The sequence below is a fragment of the Myxine glutinosa genome, chromosome 13, assembly GCF_964187855.1.
Source record: "Myxine glutinosa chromosome 13, kmMyxGlut1.1, whole genome shotgun sequence".
NCBI lineage: Eukaryota > Metazoa > Chordata > Myxini > Myxiniformes > Myxinidae > Myxine > Myxine glutinosa.
The window spans coordinates 2582098-2603971 of record NC_136273.1 but is presented as its reverse complement, the minus strand read 5'-3'; the positions used below and the strand labels follow the sequence as shown (position 1 = coordinate 2603971).

Below are 21874 nucleotides of genomic sequence, written 5' to 3'. Positions count from 1 at the left end.
AGAGCAGGCCTTCCTGCCAGACTGTATCGTAGGCTTTGTGGATGTCCAGGAAAACACAAAGAAGTGCCCCCCTGACTATTGAGGGATTTTCTTGCCTCGTTAGCCAATAACACAATGTTGTCGATAGCTGAACGCCCCCTTCGGAATCCGCTCTGGGATTCATTCAACAGGTTGTTCCGTTCAAGGAAGAAAACCAGGCGACTGTTCACCATCTTCTCCATTAACTTGCTTACCACTGAGATGAGGGAGATAGGGCGGTATGACGACAGGTTCTGAGGATTTTTCCCCGCTTTAAGGATCGGGACGACTGTTGAATGTTTCCACTCTTGAGGAAGTTTTCCTAAAGACCATACTCTATTAAATAGGCCGAGAATCACACCCGACACCTCGTCTTCCATATTCTTGAACATATGAAAGGTCAATAGGTCGGGGACAGGGGCACTGTTCCTGGATTTATGGACCACTCGCCTAAGTTCCCAGAGGGAGAAGTCCAGATTTAGAGGGGAATTTTCGGGAGACCAGTCATTGAGGATTTCTCTGTGCTGGGTCTGGAACTGGAACCTGGACACCTTGGACTCCCTGTCGGTGTTGTTTTCTCTACTCAAGTCGGAGAAATGTTTGCCCAAGGCCTCGGCCTTATCCTTATTCGAGGAGGAGGTTCCATCGGGGGAAATGAGTACCGGGATAACCCTTCCCCCAACTTTAATACTGCTCATGGATTTCACCTTCCTCCAAACGGATTGTAGAGAGGCGTCCGGGCTAATGGCTGAACAGAAGCACCGCCAAGAAGCAGTCTCGGCCCGTTTTATGACCCGCTGGGCCTGGGCTCTTTTCCTCTTTTCCTCTTGTACTCTATTACGTCATCCATCCTGAAGGATTTTCTCACTTTCTTCAGAGCCTCCCTCCTTTCCCGGATCATCTTCCCATACTCGCCATTCCACCAAGGCACTTTGATTTTCCTGCCTGGTGAGCTTCTGCAGGTAGAGATTGTTCCCTGGGCGATGGCCTTCACAGTCTGAACTAAAGAGCTGTTGAAGTCCGCAATGTTCCCACTCGCGAGATCTTCCCGCACTCCCTCGGAGCACTGACGAGAAAAGGAAGCCGAGTCGGCCTTGGAGAAATTGCAGGAGGGAGGGCCACCGGCGGCCTCGATGTCCATTTCAAATAAAAGATTTGTAAACACCGGAAAGTAGTGGCTCCCCAGATTATCCCCGTGCATCCACCACTTGCATCTTGCTGCTGCAGACGAAGAGATGAAGGTGAGATCAAGGGGGGGAGGTTTTCCCTGAGGATTGATTTAAGCAGGTCCCACTACCATCATTTAACGGCACCAAGTCAAACTCCTCAATGATACTTTCGATGCACTCACCATTTTTATCCGTGATATTGGATATTGGAGCCTAGGCCTACACTCATGACACTGAATCATGTGAATTGAATAGGCCTACACTCATGACACTGAATCATGTGACTTGAATAGGCCTACACTCATGACACTGAATCATGTGACTTGAATAGGCCTTGTTGAAGCTGGCTTTCAGACTACTTTACAGCAAGACCTCTCAATGTAACAATTAAGAAAACCTCACTGAGTTCCAAAAATTTATTCAATCATCGCGGAGAGAAAAACCACCACAATACAAACTACATGTTGTAGCGGTTACCGGAAGCATGACACAATCCCCTTGCACCGGCCGATGACGTAACCGGCGGGCGGTCACTTGCCCGGGCTCGTCCGGACTTGCCCGGACTTCCCTTGCCCGGGCGGACACTTGGTTTGCATACCACGCCCCGTTGAGAGGCGTGGCTTACCGATTTGCATACCATGCCCCGCCTGAGAGGCGTGGCTTTTGTGTGGTGAACTTGCGTTATAAATTCCCGCCCGTTCTATCGGGCTTTTCAGTGCTTTTGAGTTGAGCTAGAAATAAATAGCTCAGTGAAACTTCGTTCCTGGTGTCATCCATTTTGTCCGGCTTTATCGTGAGAGCATAGCTCCACAATTGGTGACCCCTTTTCAAGAACACGGCGATGGAGTCATCTGTAGCTTTGAAGCTCCCTGGCTTTTGGGAATCGCACGCAGCCGTCTGGTTCGCCCAAGCGGATTCTCAATTTGCCCTGCGGAACATTACGAAGGACACGACGCGCTACCACCATGTGGTCTCTGCGCTCAACGCCTCCACTGCTGCCCGGGTCCTGAGCTTCCTACAGAACCCGCCGAACGCCGACAAATACGGCGCGCTCAAAGGCCTACTCCTCGGTGCGTTTGGACTCACGGAGACTGAACGCGCGCGACAACTGCTCGATCTCCCGGAGCTCGGTGAGGCCCATCCATCCAAATGCATGGACCACATGCTTGCTCTATTCGGCGACCACAGCCCAGATTTCCTCTTCCGCGAGCTGTTCCTCCGGCATCTACCCAGGCAGGTACGATTAGCTTTGGCTAATTCGCCCTTCATGGACCATCGCGCCCTGGCCAAGGAGGCCGATAAATTTTTCTCGGCCAGGCGACACGTCGGAGCGGCCGCCTGGAACCCTTGGCCGACCAAGGCAATGCCCGCGCCACGACTGGCGCCACCACCGGCCGAGCTAGCGCCACTGGCGGCAGCGGCCGCCACGACGCCACGTCGACCGAACCCGACGCGACCGCCGGAGCCTCCACCAGAGCGGACCATGTGCTACTACCACGCCAGGTTCGGGCAGAAGGCCAGAACGTGCCGCTCACCGTGCACTTTCGGCAGGTCGGGAAACGACCAGGCCGGCGCTCGCTGCCTGCCATGAGTGTCGGCCATTCAGGCAGCCTTCTGTTTATTACGGACACAGCGTCCGGGCGGCGTTTTTTGTGCGACACCGGCGCTCAGCTGAGCGTGATACCCGCCTCGGTGCAGGACAAACAGGCCGCGCTTTGCGGCCCCGCCTTGGTCACCGCAAACGGCTCCTCCATCCACACCTTCGGTTCGTGCATCGTTGCATTCTGCTTCGGGGGCCAGCGCTTCAGGTGGGACTTCATCACGGCGAACGCACCCATGGTCTTGCTCGGTGCAGATTTTATTTGTGCGCATGGGCTTTTGGTTGATGTCAAATGGCGTCGGCTCATCAACGCAGAGACCTTCAGCTCGCTCGCTTGCTCATTGAGCGGCTCCGCACCAACCAAGCTAGCCTGCGCACTCCTGGCCGCGGACGATTTCACCCGCCTACTCGCCGAGTTTCCCGCCCTCACGCAGCCGACGTTTTCGGCCGTCGCCGTCAAACATGGCGTCGAACACCACATCCCGACCACAGGTCCACCGGTCTACGCCAGGGCTCGTCGCCTCGACCCGGCCAAACTCGCCGTGGCGAAGGCGGAATTCGACGCGCTGGAGCGATTTGGCATTGTGTGGCGCTCGAATAGCACGTGGGCCTCGCCCCTGCACATCGTGCCCAAACCGGGTGGCGGATGGCGACCAGGCGGCGATTACCGCTGCCTCAACGACGCCACCCCCCCCGACCGGTACCCAATACCACATATACAGGACTTTTCCGCCCGTTTGGCGGGGCGGGTGATCTTTTCCAAGGTCGACCTCATTCGGGGCTACCACCAGGTACCCGTCCGGCCGGCCGACGTACTGAAGACGGCGGTAATTACACCTTTTGGGCTCTTCGAGTTCCTTTGCATGCCGTTCGGCCTTAAGAACATGGCCCAGGCCTTCCAACGGCTGACGCACAGCGTGCTGCGCGACCTCACCTTCCTTTTCGTCTACTTGGACGACATTCTCGTCGCCAGCACTTCCCGGGCGGAGCACCTCATCCACCTGCGCATGCTTTTTGAGCACCTCGGCCAGCACGGCCTCATCATCAACCCGGTGAAATGCCAGTTTGGCGTAACAGCCGTCGAGTTTCTGGGGCACCGCATCAAGAAGCGCGGGGCCGTTCCGCTGCCGACCAAGGTGGAGGCAGTCACAAGTTTCCCGCGCCCCCGCTCCATCAAGGCCCTACAGGAATTTTTGGGAATGGTAAATTTCTACCACCGGTTCGTGCCTCGCGCCGCCCAACTCATGCGCCCCCTGTACGAAGCCCTCCGGGGCAAGCTGGCCAAGCACGACGTTGCCTGGACCAAAGAGATGGACGAGGCGTTCACGGGCGCTAAGCTGGCCCTCGCCAACGCGACCATGCTGGCGCACCCGGTGCTCGATGCACCCATCGCCCTCACCACGGACGCTTCCGACTACGCGGTGGGCGCTGTGCATGAACAGTGGGTGAACAGGGCTTGCAACCGCTGGCCTTCTTCAGCCGACAGCTTTGCCCTAATGAGCGCAAGTATAGCGCTTTCGACTGCGAGCTCCTTGGCCTTTACCTGGCCGTTCGCCACTTCCGCCATCTTTTAGAGGGCCGCCCGTTCACGGCGTTTGTGGACCACAAACCCCTGGTCATCGCCATGGCCAAGGTTGCAGAGCCGTGGTTGGCCCGCCAGCAGCGCCACCTCTCCGCCGTGCCGAATTTATGACGGACATCCGGCACGTCACGGGCAAGGACAACTCTGTGGCCGATTGCCTCTCCCGGTCCGGCGCGAATGCCGTCCACCTCGGTGTGGACTTCGCCCGCATGGCGGCCGACCAGACCGCCGACCCCACGGTGCAAGCCCTCCGGACAGTGGACACAGGCCTGCGGTTGGCCGACGTCCCCTTCGAGGACACAGGCACAATTCTCCTGTGCGACGTTTCCCTAGGCCAACCTCGCCCCATCGTGCCCAACGGATGGCAGCGGCACATTTTTGACACCCTCCACGGCCTTTCCCACTTGGGCCGGAAAGCGTCGCAGAAGCTCGTGGCAGCAAAATTCGTCTGGCACGGCCCCGTAAGGATGTCCGCGACTGGGCCAACACCTGTGTCGCCTGCCAGCACGTGAAGGTCCACCGGCACACCCAGGCCCCGTTGGCACCATTCGACGTGCCCGTGCGGCGCTTCGACCACGTCAATGTGGACCTGGTGGGCCCCCTCCCCCCATCACGGGGTTTCACACACCTGCTCACCATGGTGGACAGGACCACCAGGTGGCCGGAGGCCGTTCCCCTCATCTCCACCACCACCGCCGACGTGGCGCAGGCTTTCATCGCCACCTGGGTCGCCCGCTTCGGCGCACCGGCGGACATCTCGTCGGACCGCGGACCGCAGTTCACCTCCGAGCTGTGGGGCGCGGGCGCCCGCAACCTGGGGGTCAAGCTCCACCATACTACGGCCTACCACCCCCAAGCCAACGGGTTGTGCGAGCGATTCCACCGCTCCATGAAGGCCGCGCTCATGGCCGGCCTTCAGGACAGCGGTTGGGCTGACCGGCTGCCGTGGGTCCTTTTGGGCCTCCGCACGGCCCCCAAGGAGGACCTCCGGGCGTCCACCGCCGAGCTTGTCTACGGCCAGGCGCTACGCGTCCCGGGCGAATTCGTGCCCGCGCTACCAGTCCCTGGTCCGCAGCTCACCAGCGCTCGGACCTCCAGGAGACCGCCCGACGGTTTGCCCCAGTGCCAACGTCCCACCACGGTGACCCCCAGTCCTACGTCCCCCCAGCGCTTTGCACAGCGGAGTACGTTTTTGTGCATCATGACGCACATCGGGGGCCACTCCGGCCGCCGTACGACGGGCCCTTCCGGGTCCTGCGACGGGACGACAAGTCGTTCGTCATCGACATCGGCGGCAGGTCGGACCGGATTGCGGTGGACCGCCTCAAGCCGGCGCACGTGGACATCGACCAACCGCCACGGTTGGCCCTTCCGCCGCGGCGAGGCCGCCCCCTGTCCACGGTGCCCCCCACTCGACCGCCCACCCCCACACCGGACCCCCCCCCCCCCACGACCCGCCAGGGGTCGCTTCGGCCGGGTCATCAGGACCCCCCTTAAATTGTCCCTGCCGGTGCAAGTCGATTCTGGGTTGACGTGTGTAGCGGCTACCGCTGGGTATACACAATCGCCTTGCACCTACCGAGGACGCGGAGCGATCACCATGCCGGGCTCGCCCAGGACGCCCGGGCATGCCCGCTCTCGACTTGCCAGGCCTCGTCCAGGACGCCCGGGCACGCCCCCTCTCGCCTTTCCCGGGCAAAAGCTCCGGGATAATGTGTATATATATTGCTGCCCGATAAACGGGCTTTTCAGAGTACCCGAGTTGATTTGACACAATAAAGAAACTCGGACGAATTCCAGCTTTTTGTCGCGTCCATTCTTTCGATTTACGTTAGAGCATAGCTCCTACACTGAACATCAAAAGAAACTTATCACTTTCATTTTTTGAAATGTGCAGCTTTACAAACACGTTTCTTCAATCGTAATGGCTTATTATGTAACGGGAACTTCACTTCAATCACCTGGTTGATCAACAATGGCATACTTGAGTGGTTGTGTATCGGGAGCTTTCCCTTTAAATAATGACCCTCATAATGAAATCCTTCAGTTCTCGTGGTTAGACATTCATTTACTGCTGTCACTCTAGACTCTCTTGAGGCTTCTGACAGGGAAAACAACAAGAAAATTCAGATGCCACGCCTGACATCTGAACAACGTTTAAGGGCAATTGGGATGCTTGAGGCTGGTGTAAGCCAGTGAACAATTGCCCAACGTCTTGGTTGCTCACAGCCTGAAATTTCCAACCTGGCCAGGCGTTATGGTGAAACTGGAACTGTGAATGATGGTCCACGAAGAGGAAGACCACAGGTAACCACCCCAAACCAAGACCGCTGGATTGTGCTGCAGCATCTTCATGATCGTTTCCACCCTGCGACGCAAACAGCTGCAGTGACAAAAGGTCGTCACAACAACCGCATGCGGAGGCGCTTGAGAAGTCGGGGCCTGGTGGCAAGACGTCCATGCAGAGGTCCAGTGTTGAACGCAGTGCATCGGCGGAACAGACTAAGATGGTGTCTGCAGCATCGCCGCTGGACACAGCAACAGTAGAGTGCAGTCTTGTTCAGCGATGAGTACAGATTTGCCTCCATGCTGCTGATGGGCATCAACGGGTATGGCGCAGAGGTGGGGAAAGGTATGCATCATGCTGTATTCGTCAGATCAATCGTTGGGGAGGACCCAGTGTGATGGTATGGGTCGGCATTTCCACCCATTTCAGGACACCTCTGATCGTCATCGAAGGCAATCTCACGAGTCAGCGTTATGTCAATGACGTTTTGAGACCTCATCTGCTGCCATTTCTCCAGGCTCATGCTGACATCGCAGTTTTCCAGCAGGACAACGCTCGACCCCATGCTGCTCGCCTGACCACCAACTTCCCCCAGGAACAGGGTGTTGAAGTGATGCCTTGGATGCCTTATTCCCCTGACCTCAATCCCATTGAGCATTTATAGGGCTGCAGATTATTGTCAAAAAGTGCCTTAAAAATGGCGGAACATGCAACTAGCTTCCTACCAGCTACTTTTGGTATTTTTATAAAGTAGGGGCCTTGACAAGTTCACAAACCAAAAATACCCAGAATACCTCTGGGGGAACATGCTTAAATGACGTCATCAAAATGGCTGCCAAAATTGTAAAGGTTGGCATTGTGTACATGTGCTGATGTGGTACCTAACCGTTTATACAGTGCGTATCAAAAAAAAGGTAATCCGAATTCAAGGGGTTAATATGCAAAGGTTATTTATTTTGACAATTTACATGTGGTGTAATAATTAAGAGGACATCCTCAGCTTTCCATTGATACCTTCCATGCATCATCGCTGTCACACATGACCGAGTACATGTTCATTGAAAATGACAAGTTCAAATCACATTTTTACAAATTTGGCTAATCGATGCAAGTCAGGATAATTGGTGCAAAATGAACGTCAGATGTGAACTTTTCTCATGAATATTTGGCCTTTATGCACCCACACCTTCAACATGTCCACCTCCCCTTTCAACACAAAGCTCACAGCGGCAGAGCATGCCCTGAACTGCTCGTCTCGCCATAGCCAGGTCATTGCGCAAAGCATCCACTTCATGTCGAATACGGCTCTGCAATTCGTCAAGATCACGGGGAGGAGTTACGAACACCTTGTTCTTTAAATTTCCCCAAAGGAAATAATCACATGGTGTGAGGTCAGGTGATCTTGGCGGCCATTCCACTGCATGGTTGAGGGCGATGACTCGGTTTCCAAAGAGTTCCCTCAGTCGATCTCGGACAGCGATAAGACGATGTGCTGGGGCGCCGCCTTAGGCCCACCAGAGATATCTGAAGACAGCACGAACCTGTCGCTCAAAGTCTCCTCCAGCTGCGGTAAAACTTCATCATTGATCATCTGCAGATACCTGTTATCATTGACATTCCTTTGAAAGAAAAATGGTCCAATCACCTGACTACTTCCACAAAGTCCCAACCAAACAGTCCACTTTTGTCGATTCATGTTGGTGTCAAAATTAAATTCTGGGGGTTGTCCTGTCGGTGCATATTCAAAAACATTATGGGTATTGACCTTGCCGTCCATGGCAAAAGCAGCTTCGTCGCCGATAATGAGATACTGCAGGAAATTGACATCTGCTTCGCAATGTGCTATCAACCATCTGGCAAGCACCAGCCTCCTGGCAAAATCCCCTGGCGTAAGTTGATGCCGGATGTGAATCCGATATGGATGTTGGTGGAGGTCCAGTCTTGTGATTCGGTTGAATGTTGCCGAAGGCAATCTCATCCCATTTCGTATTGCGCTGGTATCCCCCCCCCCTCCTCCCTCCCCCCCCCCCCAGAATTTCCATGTTTTAAACGTTTCCCAGTGTGTGCCCTTGATTTAGAATAGGTACACCGTATCCCTGCGTGTCGTAAGAGACGACGAAGAGGGTTGGCGTCAGGAAGGGCACCCGGCCATGAAAAAAAAACATTGCCTCAAAAAGAGAACCATGACAATTACAACTACATATGGGCAGGGTACAGCCCGAAGTGGAGATCGGTTTCTGAGGTTTGGGACATGGAATGTAGGGACAATGACAGGGAGATCAGGAGAATTGGTGGAAGTATTGGTCAGAAGAAGAGTGGACATATGTTGTGTGCAAGAGACGAGATGGAAGGGAAGTGGTGTGAGAATGGTGAAGGGTAGGCAGGGACAGAAATACAAGTTTGTGTGGCAAAGGTGCCTGGAGGGCATGAATGGTGTTGGTGTCCTGTTTTCTGAGGAGTTTGTAGACAGTGTGGTGAGTGTGACTAGAGTGAGTGATAGGTTGATGATGGTGAAAATGATGATTGGAAAGCTCTTGGTGAATGTCATCTCGGGATATGCTCCGCAGGTTGGTCGGAGCGATGAAGAGAAGGACAAGTTCTGGAGTACGATAGAGAAGCTGATGGAAAACGTGAAAGATGAGGAAGTTGTTGTGGTAGGAGGAGACCTAAATAGACATGTGGGAAGGAGTATGGATGGTTTTGAGGAAGTTCATGGGGGTTACGGATATGGTGTGAGAAATGGAGATGGTGAAAGGATTTTGGTGTTTGCTGATGGAGCTGATTTGTTGATTTGTAATACTCAGTTCCAGAAAGAGGATAATAAGCTTGTTACATACACATCAGGTGGGTCGACGACAACCGTTGACTACCTGATGGTGCGTAGGCGAGATAGGGGGCACCTCCGGGACACAAAGGTGATCCCGGGGGAGGAGGCTGTTTCACAGCACCACTTGGTTGTCTGCGACATAAGGGTGAAAGGTGTGAGGAGAGCTCGGCGGGTGAAGTACCAACCGAGAATGAAGGTGTGGAGGTTGAAAGAGGTGACAGTAAGGGAGGCATTAAAAGAGAGGCTGAGTAGGGTAGAGGATGATGTGGTTGAGCTTGAAAGTGGTTGGATGTCAATGAAAGCTAGTCTGTTGGGAGCCGTTGGTGAGGTATGTGGATGGACAAAAGGACCACCGAGGCACTCGGAAACATGGTGGTGGGATGATGAAGTTGGAAAGAGGATTGACGAGAAGAGGAAGAAGTTCAAGGAGTGGCAGAAGGCGAAGGGTACGGGAGCAGAAACAGGAGAGCATGAAAGTTATAAGGCAGCCAAGAAGGCTGCAAAGAAAGAGGTGGAAAAGGCGCAGGAGGCATGTAGGAAAATGTTCGGAGAACGCTTGGATTCGCAAGAGGGTCAGAGAGCAGTATTCAGGATTGCAAAGCAGATAGGGAAAGAGAGGTGTGATGTGATGGGGGTGAGTTGCTTGAAGGATGAAGTGGGACAAATCGTTGTCGACCCAGATGGAATTAATGGAAGATGGAAAAGATATATGGAAATGCTGTTGAATACAGAGAATGAATGGGATGGCAACATAGAGAGTAACCCAGTTTTAGGACCGGCAGAGAAGATAACTGAGAAGGAAGTTGAGGAAGTGATAAAAGCAATGAAGAGTAGAAAAGCGGGAGGGCCGACGGGAGTTGTGGGAGATATGTTGAAGGCAGCAGGAAGTTGGGGGTGTGAAGAGAATGACAGAGATCTGTAATCTGGCGGTGAAAGAAGGCCGCATTCCAGTGGATTGGGAACTGAGTACCCTCGTCCCTCTATATAAGGGGAAAGGTGACCCTCTGGAGTGTGGCTCGTACCGAGCGATAAAGTTATTGGAGCATGGAATGAAGGTATTGGAAAGGGTGTTGGAGAAGAGGATAGGGAAGAAAGTGAAGATCGACGAAATGCAGTTTGGATTTATGCCAGGAAGAGGAACGACAGACGCGCTTTTTATTGTGAGGCAGTTGCAGGAGAAGTACATGGAGAAGAGGAAGAAGTTGTTTCTTGGGTTTGTTGATCTGGAGAAAGCATTCGATAGGGTTCCACGCAAAGTATTGACATGGGCAATGAGGAAGTTAGGAGTGGAGGAATGGTTGATCAGAGTAGTGATGGCAATGTACAAAAGAGCACGCACAGCTGTAAGGACGAAGGACGGGAACAGTGGTGAGTTTGAGGTGAAGGTGGGAGTGCATCAGGGGTCGGTACTAAGTCCACTACTATTTGTAGCTGTGATGGAGGTGCTGGCTCAGAACGTAAAGGAGGGTTTACCGTGGGAGTTGTTGTATGCAGATGATCTGGTGTTGATTGCGGAAAGTATGGATGGACTGAAGGAAAAGATGAACAAGTGGAAGGAATGTATGGAGACAAAAGGTCTGAACGTGAATATCGGAAAGACGAAGGTGATGGCAAGTGGTAAAGCATGTGGTGAGGTGGAAAGAACTGGGAAGTGGCCGTGTGCTGTGTGCAGGAAGGGTGTCGGAGTGAACTCCATTCAATGTGCATGTACAATGTGCGCTGAGTGGGTTCATCAAAAATGTAGTGGTCTGAGAGGGTCATTAACCAGTGTGGCAGCTACATTCAAATGTAAGGTGTGCACAGAGGGAGCTGCAGATGGAGGAAATGTTGAGTTGGATCTTGGAGACGGTGTGAAGCTGGAAGGTGTGAAAACATTTTGCTACCTCGGAGACATGCTGAATGGAGAAGGTGGATCAGACTCGGCAACGGTTGCTGGAGTGAGATGTGCATGGAAGAAGTTTCGGGAACTGAGTGGCGTGCTGATGAGGAGGGGAGTGTCGTTGAAGCTGAAGGGAAAGGTGTATGCTGCATGTGTGAGAAGTGTTATGATTTATGGGAGTGAGACATGGGTAATGAACGTAGAGCAGCAACGAAGGTTGGAAAGGGTGGAAATGCGAATGGTTCAATGGATGTGCGGAGTATCGTTGAGAGAGAGGACGACAAATGATGAATTGCGAAAAATTATGGGAATAGAGCCTGTGATTGATGCTGTGAAGAGGAACAGGTTGAGATGGTTTGGTCATGTGTTGAGGAAGGATGAAAGTGACTGGTTGAGAAGAGTGATGGAAATGAATGTAGAAGGAAGTAGAGGACGTGGAAGACCGAGAAAGACTTGGCTAAAGATGGTGGAAGAAGAAATGTGGGCAAGGGGGTTAACAAGGAGAGATGCAGAAAATAGGGCAAGATGGAGAAGATTGTCATGGGGACCGCAAGGCTAACCCCCGCTCTAGCAGGGAAAATGGCCTTAAAATGCATGTTGTTGTTGTGGTGTTGTTGGTATCCCTAGGATGCTCCAAAACTTGCTGCCTTACTGCTGCAATGTTCATTTCCGATCGCCCAGTGCGCCTCCTACCAGAATTCCCTTTGTTGCGGTTGAGGCTAGTGCCATGCTCTTGGTATTTTCTAACATTCGCCCAGATGGTTTTGGCTGCTGGAGGCTCCCGTTCTGGGAAACGTTCCCTGAACGCATCACGAGTTTGCTGCAAACTTCCAGTTTGGTGAAAGGTTGTAACCACGAAGGCCCGCTGTTCAGTCGTAAGTTGAACCATCTTTTCAATGACTCAGACTGGTTCTAAACCCATACACTGTAAGCCCATCTTAAATACCCATCTTAAACAAAGGATGACGCAACTGACGATTACCAGACCAGCTTAACAATTTTACATAATCAACTTGGCAGTCCACAAGTAATGCGTCCATTTCAAACTGTCCTGCACCGATTAGCCAAACTTGTAAAAATGCGATGTGAACTTGTCATTTTCAATGAACATGTACTCGGTCATGTGTGACAGCAATGATGCATGAAAGGCATCAATGGAAAGCTGAGGATCTCCTCTTAATTGGTAAACCACATGTAAATTGTCAAACTAAATAACCTTTGCATATTAACCCCTTGAATTCGGATTACCTTTTTTTTGATACGCACTGTATCGTAGTTTTACTGTCAAGAGAAAAAGCATCAGCCTTTTCCTGGGATGAACACTGTTTCATTTGTGGAGAACCAGAGAATAAATAGAGAAAGGAATAAAAGTTACAGCAGCGAATATGAAGCCAGCAGAGGTTCGTGAGAATGTGCTTACAACAATGGTTCTGATTACAAAAATGATTCCCAAATACTTCACCGTGCAGTTAGTGTTATTCGCAGAGACATAGAAAAATTACATCCAACAACTGAATATCCTAATACCCAAGAAATTGATCTTAATGCATCACCTGTGTTTAATTTAAATATTATTTAAATATTTAAATTAAATTATTAAATTAATTTAAATGCATTTAAATGCATTGCATGCATGCATTTAAATTAATTTGATATTTAAATATTATTAAATATAATTAATAATATTATTTTTAAATATTATTAAATATTAATATTATTAAATAGAATATTTAAATCAGATGCTAGTGTGGCGTACACGAAAGCCCACTGACGTGGTGACATCATTCCGCGCACCAAGTGGGCGGCGGCCACGCCCGAGGGGTAGGCGTGGCTTCAGGATATACACTGGGCGCGCAGCCCGGAGCACGCCAGTGCTACAGTGACCTCTTTGGAATAAAGAACTATAAACTCACCGCGTTGTCCGCTTCCTCCTTGGTAGCAAGTCGCGCGCGTAGCATCGCGTGCTTCACTAGTATCATTTTATTACAGATCAGGACACAGAGATCCTCAATGTAAAAATAAAACACAAAAACTTAATAAAAATGGAGGCCATCTTGATGACGTCACTTGAACATGTTCCCCCAAGGGGATTCTGGGTATTTTTGGTGTGTGTGTGTGTGTGTGTGTGTGAACGAGTCAGGGCCCATACTTTATTAAAATATCAAAATTAGCTGGTAGGAAGCTGGTTGCCACTTCACCCTCATTTTCATGCTCAATCTGCAGCCCTATTATGGGATGAGCTTGGTCGACGTCTTGCATCGAGGAGATCAACGGCTGTCAATCGGCAAATGCTCAGTCAAGGCTTGTAGGAGGAGTGGGACAGACTTCCCCAGGACCGCATCAGACGCCTGGTACAGAGCATGCATCGGAGGTGGACAGCCTGCATCACAGCTCAGGGAGGACACACACGATATTGACTGTTGTCATTCTGTCCTTGACTGTTAGGAGTGTTGTCTCCATTCCTGTGTCATTTTGTTTTGACTGTATTCAGGTGCGTGCCTTTGTGTTGCTGTGCTGTGACTTTTGTTGCACCACCCCTTGTGATGTTCATGCTTTTTGTTTTTTGTGATTGAGGCAACTTCTTGTTTATTGACATGTATTTAGTAAAGATAGCTGAACTTTACCTCTGTGTTCAAATATTTTTCATTTTTGCGTGGAGGATTTCAATGAGTGTCCTTATAAAGATTTGATAAGTTTCTTTTGATGTTGAGTATACTTAGAAACTTCACTCGAGGTACAAATACATATACAACTTTGCCTGGGGGATAACGTAGGCTATGTGGCCGCGGCCTCATTCTGGAGTGTGGAGGACCGGGAGAGGGGCATAAATTGTCTCTGTAAATGTGTCCCGTGTAGGGCCACCTGGTGATGGTGGCAGAGGGTATTACAATTTCTTTCTTTTTTTACCTGGGCAACACTGAGGTTATGAAGCACTCTTTGCACAGGTACATTTTTCCTGCTTCCCTTCCCCCCTTCCCCAAAACGGAGGGGCCTGTCAAAGCCGCCCCACCCCTCCAAAAGATGCACTGTATATGTCGGATATCTTTCCCCTCCGTCTCCCCGAATCTCCCCTCCCCCTTCCACTCCCTTTGTCACCCCAGCAACGCCGGGTCCTCCTGCTAGTGTGTATATACAGGAAAACAAACACGACATAATGACAATAACACCGAAGCTCTTCGTGCTGTACTTCTTTTTTTTTGTATACAAGATCAAATACAAGTACACAAAAGTATGCAAATTTGTATATACAAGTATACAAAACTCTGTATTTGCCTCAAAATCTTGTGTCCCAAACCCATCTCTCTCTGTACCCACTGTACCGTCGTACCCAGCTGCTCCTGGACTCTGTGTCCTTCTCTCCTGACAAGGTGGAGGAGTTTCTGTCAAACATCGACTCTGATTCTGCAACTGGACCTGACGGCATCAGCCCACGGGTCCTAAAATCCTGTTCGTCCGCTCTTTCACTCACTCTCTCTGTTCTCTTCACCCTCTCTTGTGCTCAAGGTCATCTGCCAGCATCTTGGAAATCAGCAAACATTACCGCTTTACACAAAAAATGTGCAAAAACAGATCCTTGCAACTACAGACCAATCAGCCTGCTCCCAATCATCAGCAAAGTCATGGAATCCATCATTGCTTCAGATATGAAATCTTTCCTCTTCTCCAATGGCTTGATCTCCGATCATCAATTCGGATTCAGACCAGGTTATTCTACTCTGGACATGCTGCTTCTACTGTCTCAACAATGGATGGAGGTCCTCAATGCCAAACAGGAAATTAGAGCTGTCTCCCTTGACATATCACGTGCCTTCGATACGGTCTGGCACCCCGCTCTGCTCACCAAACTCTCCTCCTTTGGTATCCATGGAAATCTCCACGCATGGCTTGCAGACTTCCTCTCTGTTCGTAGTCAACGTGTGGCCCTGAATGGATTTCTCTCATCTCCTCTTCCTGTTCAGGCTGGAGTTCCCCAAGGTAGTGTTCTGGGCCCTGTGCTATTTCTGGTCTTCATCAATGATCTCTCCGACTCTCTGGAAAATCCTCTCTATCTCTTTGCTGATGACTCCACTCTCTGCTGCTCTATATCTCATCCCTCAGATTGGCAGGCTGCAGCCTCTTCATTCTCTGCAGACCTGGATAACATCACAGACTGGTCAAACAAGTGGAATATGTCTTTCAATCCTGACAAATCTCACACTCTTACTATATCTCTCCAGAAAGACTGTCAAGACAACCCTCCCATCTACTTTCTCAACAATCCTCTCGTTTCTCAACAATTTCTCTCAACAATCATTCCTTTCTGAACAATCCAAGAAGTTCTGCCACTCAAGCTTTTGGGTCTCACTATCTGCCATGATCTTCCCTGGGAAAACCACATTTCAAATCTGGCCTCCAAAGCCAGTCGCCGACTGGGCATCCTCCGTCGTGCGAAGTCCTTCCTTGGCAGACCTGAGCTCCTCACTACATACAAGGCTTTCATCCGCAGCTCAATGGAATACTGCTCTCCCCTCTGGGCTGGTGCTCCTGCCTCACACCCAGCTCGGCTTCACGCTGTTGAAACCAAAGCTTTCAGAATCATTGGAATCTCCCACGATGAAGCTAACTCCGAGGGCCTTTCACTCACTCACCACAGGCAGGTTGGTGGTCTTTCTGTCTTCTACCAACTCCTGTCTGGCCTAGCTCCCCAGCTTTAGCTGTGCTCTGTTACCCAAATATTCCTTCGGGACGCACAAGAAAATGTGAAAAAGTCAAGGGGTGTGAGTACTTTATGAAGGCACTGTATATATTTTTGCTTTAAAAATCGTTCTCTCTGCAACTACTTAGCCGATCGATACGAAACTTTGAACATAGGATGGACTCCCCAAGGAAAATATTTTCTTGCTAACTGACATCATAGGTCACATGGTATGGCAGCCATATTGGATTAAAGGAGAAAATGGGACATCATTTTGTCTGAAACTGCTCAGAGATTTTTTTTTTTTTTTTACTTGGCATAGGTCATCAACTCCTTATGGGGTAAATCGTGTGATAATGATGTCATCAGTGATGTGGTATTCAAGCCATAATTGGTTGAATTGATATCATTATCCTAAAAATAGGAAACTTCATATGTCTGATCTATGACCCGATGTGAGTAAATAATTAAATTTACGATGTCATATGTCACATGTTATGGCAGCCATATTGGATGAAAGGGAAAAAAATATTGGACATCATTTTCTCTGAAACTGCTCAACAAAAAAATTGAAACATGAAAAATGTCATCAACTCCCCATGGGGGTATAAAAAAACAAAAATAAAAACACCTTTAGAGGCCATTTTTTCCCCGCAAGCGGGGGTTGGCCTTTTTCGGGAACTGTGGTTGTTGTTGTTTTTCGGTCCCCTTTTTGAAGCAATGTTTTACGGCCGGATGCCCTTCCTGACGCCAACCCTTTTTGCCGCCTTTAACGACAAGCAGGGAATTACCAGTGAACTGGTACTCAATTAGCCGACCTCGGAAGGATGACAGGCTGAGTCAACCCCCCCTGGCGTTAATTCAGCGATCGACCAGGATTCGAACCCAGGATCCTAGGTATCCTAAGCCGGCACCCTAGCCGCTAGCCCAACACCAAGGACAACTCCCCATGGGGGTATATAGTGTGATAATGATGTCATCAGTGATGTGGTATTCTAGCCGTAATTGGATGAATTGAAATTTTTATCCTAAAAATATGAAACTTCATGTATCTGTCTGCTCTATGACCCGATGCGAGTGAATCATTAAATTTATGGCGTTTATAACCCATCCTAATAAACGATATGATATAATACGGTGCATGGATGATACAGGTGTATGGGCCATAGTATTGGCATGTTCAGTTAACGATGGTATTTCTGTTCATAAAGAATGCGCAATGTGAGACGATGTGATCTACGATTGTCGATCTAGTTTATGTAATGCAGTAATGCTGTCGGATTATCAAACGGATGAAATATCACCTAGCACAAATGAAAAGGTGAAAGGGGCAGAGAGAGGAAGTGTAAGAGCAGCAGACCATGTGCGCTGATGCCGTGCAGTCCAGTTGCACAATCACAGTCGAGGGTTGCCAGAAACTTCTCCACCTTCTCAGGTCGGAATGAAAGACAGAGTTGAGGAGCAGTTGGTTCTGACTGGGGAGTGTGGGTACATGCTAATACCAATACCAATTTTAAAAAAGCAAAATACACGGTGTGTACTCGTTTTATTTCTCGCATTCAAATAGGAATAAAAATAAAACAACAAGTCTTCAAATTCTGGCAAAGTTATATTACAAAAAAAAAGAATGATTAATACAAAAATAACCTGATGTTTCGAACTGTTGTGAAATGTCACATCACTCTATTAATGGTGGCAAGTCAAGGTTCCAATGAAAGAGCTCTTTCACGTGAAAGAATATTTGTCAATTCTGGCGTGGTTTAGCAATAGGCTGACACCTGCCCGCATGGCCTGGGACTCACCCAGGTGATCTGTGCCATTATGAATTACAAGGCAGGTGTATTGCCATCGTGAATGTATTTTGAGGTTCTGCTCAGCAGTTTTCTGCTGGAATCTCCTTCTTTGCGTTGTCCATCACCTCGTCATCCTAACACCGCTTCATCCTCGTTCTTTGCGTTGCCTAGCACCTTAGCCTGCAAAATACGAGACTTTTATAAAACAAACAAATTGCAAATCCTTCAAACTCTCAATTCAACATCTGGTTTGTCCAACATAATAACTATCATATGGGCAGATAATTCATTTGTATCATTTGCATAATCACAGAGATTATAAAAAAGTGTGAATTATAAAGAAAGCAATGACGGCTCAAAAACAGGGTCTCACACAAACAAATTGGATTTAAAATATAAGATTACAATTTGGACAAAGCCAAACAACATGATAAAATAATATAAAATCCACAACACTCGGTGCCATAATGGTTGGAACGTCTGTCCGCTCTGGGTCTGGGAGATTGATTCGGATCCTGGCCTGTTCATACGAAACCCTTGAAAAATTGTACATGCTGCTTTCCTTGCTCGATGCTCGATACTGGATAGGGCGCGGACAAATCCTGTAGGTTGGCATCCCATGGGTGAGTGAGACGGGGAAGCATATACTTTTTTCCCCCCAAGTTGATTTTTTTTTCTTTCTCAAAAACAGAAAGCAAAGTGATGTCATGAAGATTGCATTGCTGGTACCCAAAGTGCCCAGGAAGTTACATTATTTCCCATAAGGTGAATAGCTGTGTTTGAAAAAGAAGAACTTCCCTGGATATGGCACAATAAATATTATTATTATTATTATTATTATTATTTACTATTCGACAATGGAAAAGTAGAAAATAGAATGTGACACCAATGTGTGGATGGATAGACCTCTGCCCGTATGACATTTTATCTCAATTAAAGGCCACATGATCTCAACTAAAGGCCACATGATCTCAACTAAAGGCCACATGATCTCAACTAAAGGCCACATGATCTCAATTAAAGGGCACATGATCTCAATTAAAGGCCACATGACAGAGTGAAAGAGAAGTAGTATAGAGACGGCGTCGGATGCTTATAACTCGAATTATGGTCTGCAAAATGATTTTCAAAGGACACGTATTGAGCTTTGACCTAATTAACCCAAAAATTGAATTGGTTCATCTCCATATTACAATGTATACCTGTGCAAAGTTGGGTTGAAACATCTTCAGTGGTTCATAATGTTATCACTGCAATGTCCTACACAAAAATGCTCGCTTGTATACTTCATGTTGTTTTCGGTCGTTTTAAGATCTCATCCTTTTATGGTTTCTTTATAAAGAATCATCCACATTTAATTTAAATTGCCTTTACATGACTTAATACCAGGTATGTTGTGATAATAAACTCTTTAAGCTGAGTGTTATACTACCATGGGAGTAATGTAAACCGGTCCACCTACTTTAGCATGAGCAGTGGAGAAGCCTCGCCTGCGCAGCAGCACTCCCTCTGTTAGTAGGGCCCGGATGGTCACTTCAAACAGGGTATCGGTCGAGTGCTCTCCAGCTTTTTCCAACTCCTGGTACTTGTTCACAAACCTTAACAGTTCACAGATTTAAAAGGAAAGTGACAACAGTGCATCAGCATGTGCATGTGTATATGTGTATATTGTCGCGGGCTTTGGTTAATTAATTTACCTTTTGGTTAATACCAAATTGGTTAATAACCCTTTGGTTAATACCAGGGCTCGTGGATGGACCAAAAACGGCTTTACTTGGAGGCGACGACCGAACACGGATTTAACTATGAAACGCGGGACCAAAAACGGCTTTACTTGGAGGCGACGACCGAACACGGATTTAACTATGAAACGCGGGAGGAAGAAGGAAAGTGGGAAGCTGCGGTAAAAGCGCTTACCTTCTGGTGAAACGACGGCAGCTGCAGGGGAATTAATGCACTCGACAAACAAGATTTCAAATGTACAAAAATAAACACGTTTATTTCACGGAACCCGAAACAATGAAACGCGACAGTAATCAAATAAAGCAACTAAATTGGGATCCCACACACCAGACTTCAGATACAGACGAGGGAATGAATTACGAAAATAGAAACGTCCGTTATGTTCGGGGAAATGTGGAATGGTCTTATCTGTCTTGTCGTCTTGGTCCGTCGACGTCCCACGCGGCCCTCTCCGCCCACCTCCGAGCACCACCAGGCCTCGCTCCAAGCACCACAAGGCCTCGCTCCAAGCACCACAAGGCCTCGCTCCAAGCACCACGCGTCCAATGCAGGCTAGCGGCTCCACACGAGGTCGATCTCCACACACGATCGGTCTGCCAAGTCCCAGTCAGCTCTCCCAAGAGTTGGACGTGCCACTGAGGCAAAGGAACGTGCAAGAAGCAAGCGAACTCCACTCAACTCAAGAGAACTCCCAGAAGCAAGCTAACAAACTCGGGCTAGGACTACGCATAGAGTTTGGCGCGCCCTTTTTATAACCTTGCGGCGGTGATGTCAGCCTTGGCGCGCCACCCAATCAGTGCCCTCCACCGAATCGTTGGCGGGAGGTCCGCGCCTACCGCGCCAACCCATCACTCGTTCCCTGTAGCATGGTGATAGCGCGTGCTACTCGAGGCCCAGCGGAGGTGTAGCTGGCTGCGATCCATGCGGCGGTGCCCTGAACTGGCCTCTTGCCCGTTTTCTTCCAAAGTCTTGTCAGGGAAGGGAATTTAATTAATGAGTGCACTAAAGGGCCTAACTAAATGTCTACTGGTGTGCATTGCCATAAGGGACAAAGGTTTGATGACCAGGTTTGACACACAGGGGCGTTACCTTTAAATCCCTACTCAATCTAACACTCGAACATCCTGGTATGTCCACAGGTATACTTCTTAACCGACAAACCGCATAAACACACAGAACTTATTACAGGTAGATTCCCTATCGCGACAGTCGAATACCTACCTACACAGATATATCTGGCTCTAGATATTGTGCTACCCTACTGACATAACAATATATATATATAGTCTATATTATGGTTGGTGACATATTGAAAGAGACATTCAAACATATTGAAAAATATATTGAAATTGGACACTATAAAATGGGAAATGGTTTTAATAAGACAATGTTTCATACAACCATTTATTCTAAAATTAAGTATACATGGCCATGAAGCACAAACATTCAGGAATGTCACACATGTTGTTTTGCCAAACTACATCAAATTCATACAAGGGGTCTGATCATCACTCTGTTGCTGACAGGCACACATTGATGTGCACCTCAACTCTGAATAGCGACATTTGCAGCGTTGAGTCTTGCATTGCTTCTGGCATGCACAACAAATCATCTCGAGGCAACTTTCTGGGATTGGACTCAGTGACATCAGAATAGGCTCTAGTCCTGAATCACCACGTTTCCATCCCATTTCCACAGGTGCAGGAAGGTCAGGTATGGCACAATGAGCATTTCTCCATACCATGGCTTGATAGTGTACTCGTATCAAATGGAAATGAAGAGCATCACTTGTCGGTGACATTGCTTCTGGTTTACCAGTCTTGGAGAACAACATATGTCGTGCTGAATCAACAGAGGTTGTTCTGTGCACATTATATATTTTGCAGACGAACACTTCTGCAGATTTGATTGTCTCCTCTGTGAGTTCAGCAATGCCCAAGTTCTTCAGCAGTTTATTCAAAACTCAAAAAAACCCTTCAAAATTCGGCTTGGGAACCGGGTTAATCAAATTCAGCATACCCTAAATATGTTAAAAAGTGAGGTTCCCAACTTTTACCCAAAAAATCACCTATATACATGGCCTTTTCCCATATATCCATCTAGTCTAACAGGTGTTCAATGGAATTTAGATATGGACTCATTGCTGGCCACTTCAGCACAGTCCAGCATTTTGTCTTGAACCATTCCTGGGTGGTTTTTGAAGTGTGTTTGGGGTCATTGTCCTGCTGCAAGACCGACGACCTTCGATGGAGACCCAGCTTTCTAACACTGGGTTGAACATTGCGCTCCAAATTGCCTTGG

The 21874-nt window shown here is 48.9% G+C and overlaps 2 protein-coding genes across 4 annotated transcripts in view; one reads left to right on the top strand and one right to left on the bottom strand.

Moving 5' to 3' along the window:
* The window catches only part of INTS10 (integrator complex subunit 10), a 166797-nt gene that overhangs the window by 8764 nt on the left and 136159 nt on the right, over positions 1–21874 (top strand). The gene's annotated exons all lie outside the window — the stretch shown is intronic.
* MRPS23 (mitochondrial ribosomal protein S23) overlaps positions 17567–21874 on the bottom strand; it is a 40477-nt gene continuing 36169 nt past the window's right edge. For both annotated transcript variants that reach the window (XM_068133599.2, XM_068133598.2), the window contains 2 exons: positions 19293–19428; positions 17567–18010 (listed from right to left, as the gene is read on the bottom strand). In XM_068133599.2, coding sequence (XP_067989700.2) covers positions 17960–18010; positions 19293–19428 — 187 coding nt within the window. In that variant the 3' untranslated portion in view covers positions 17567–17959. The remainder of the gene's footprint in view (positions 18011–19292; positions 19429–21874) is intronic.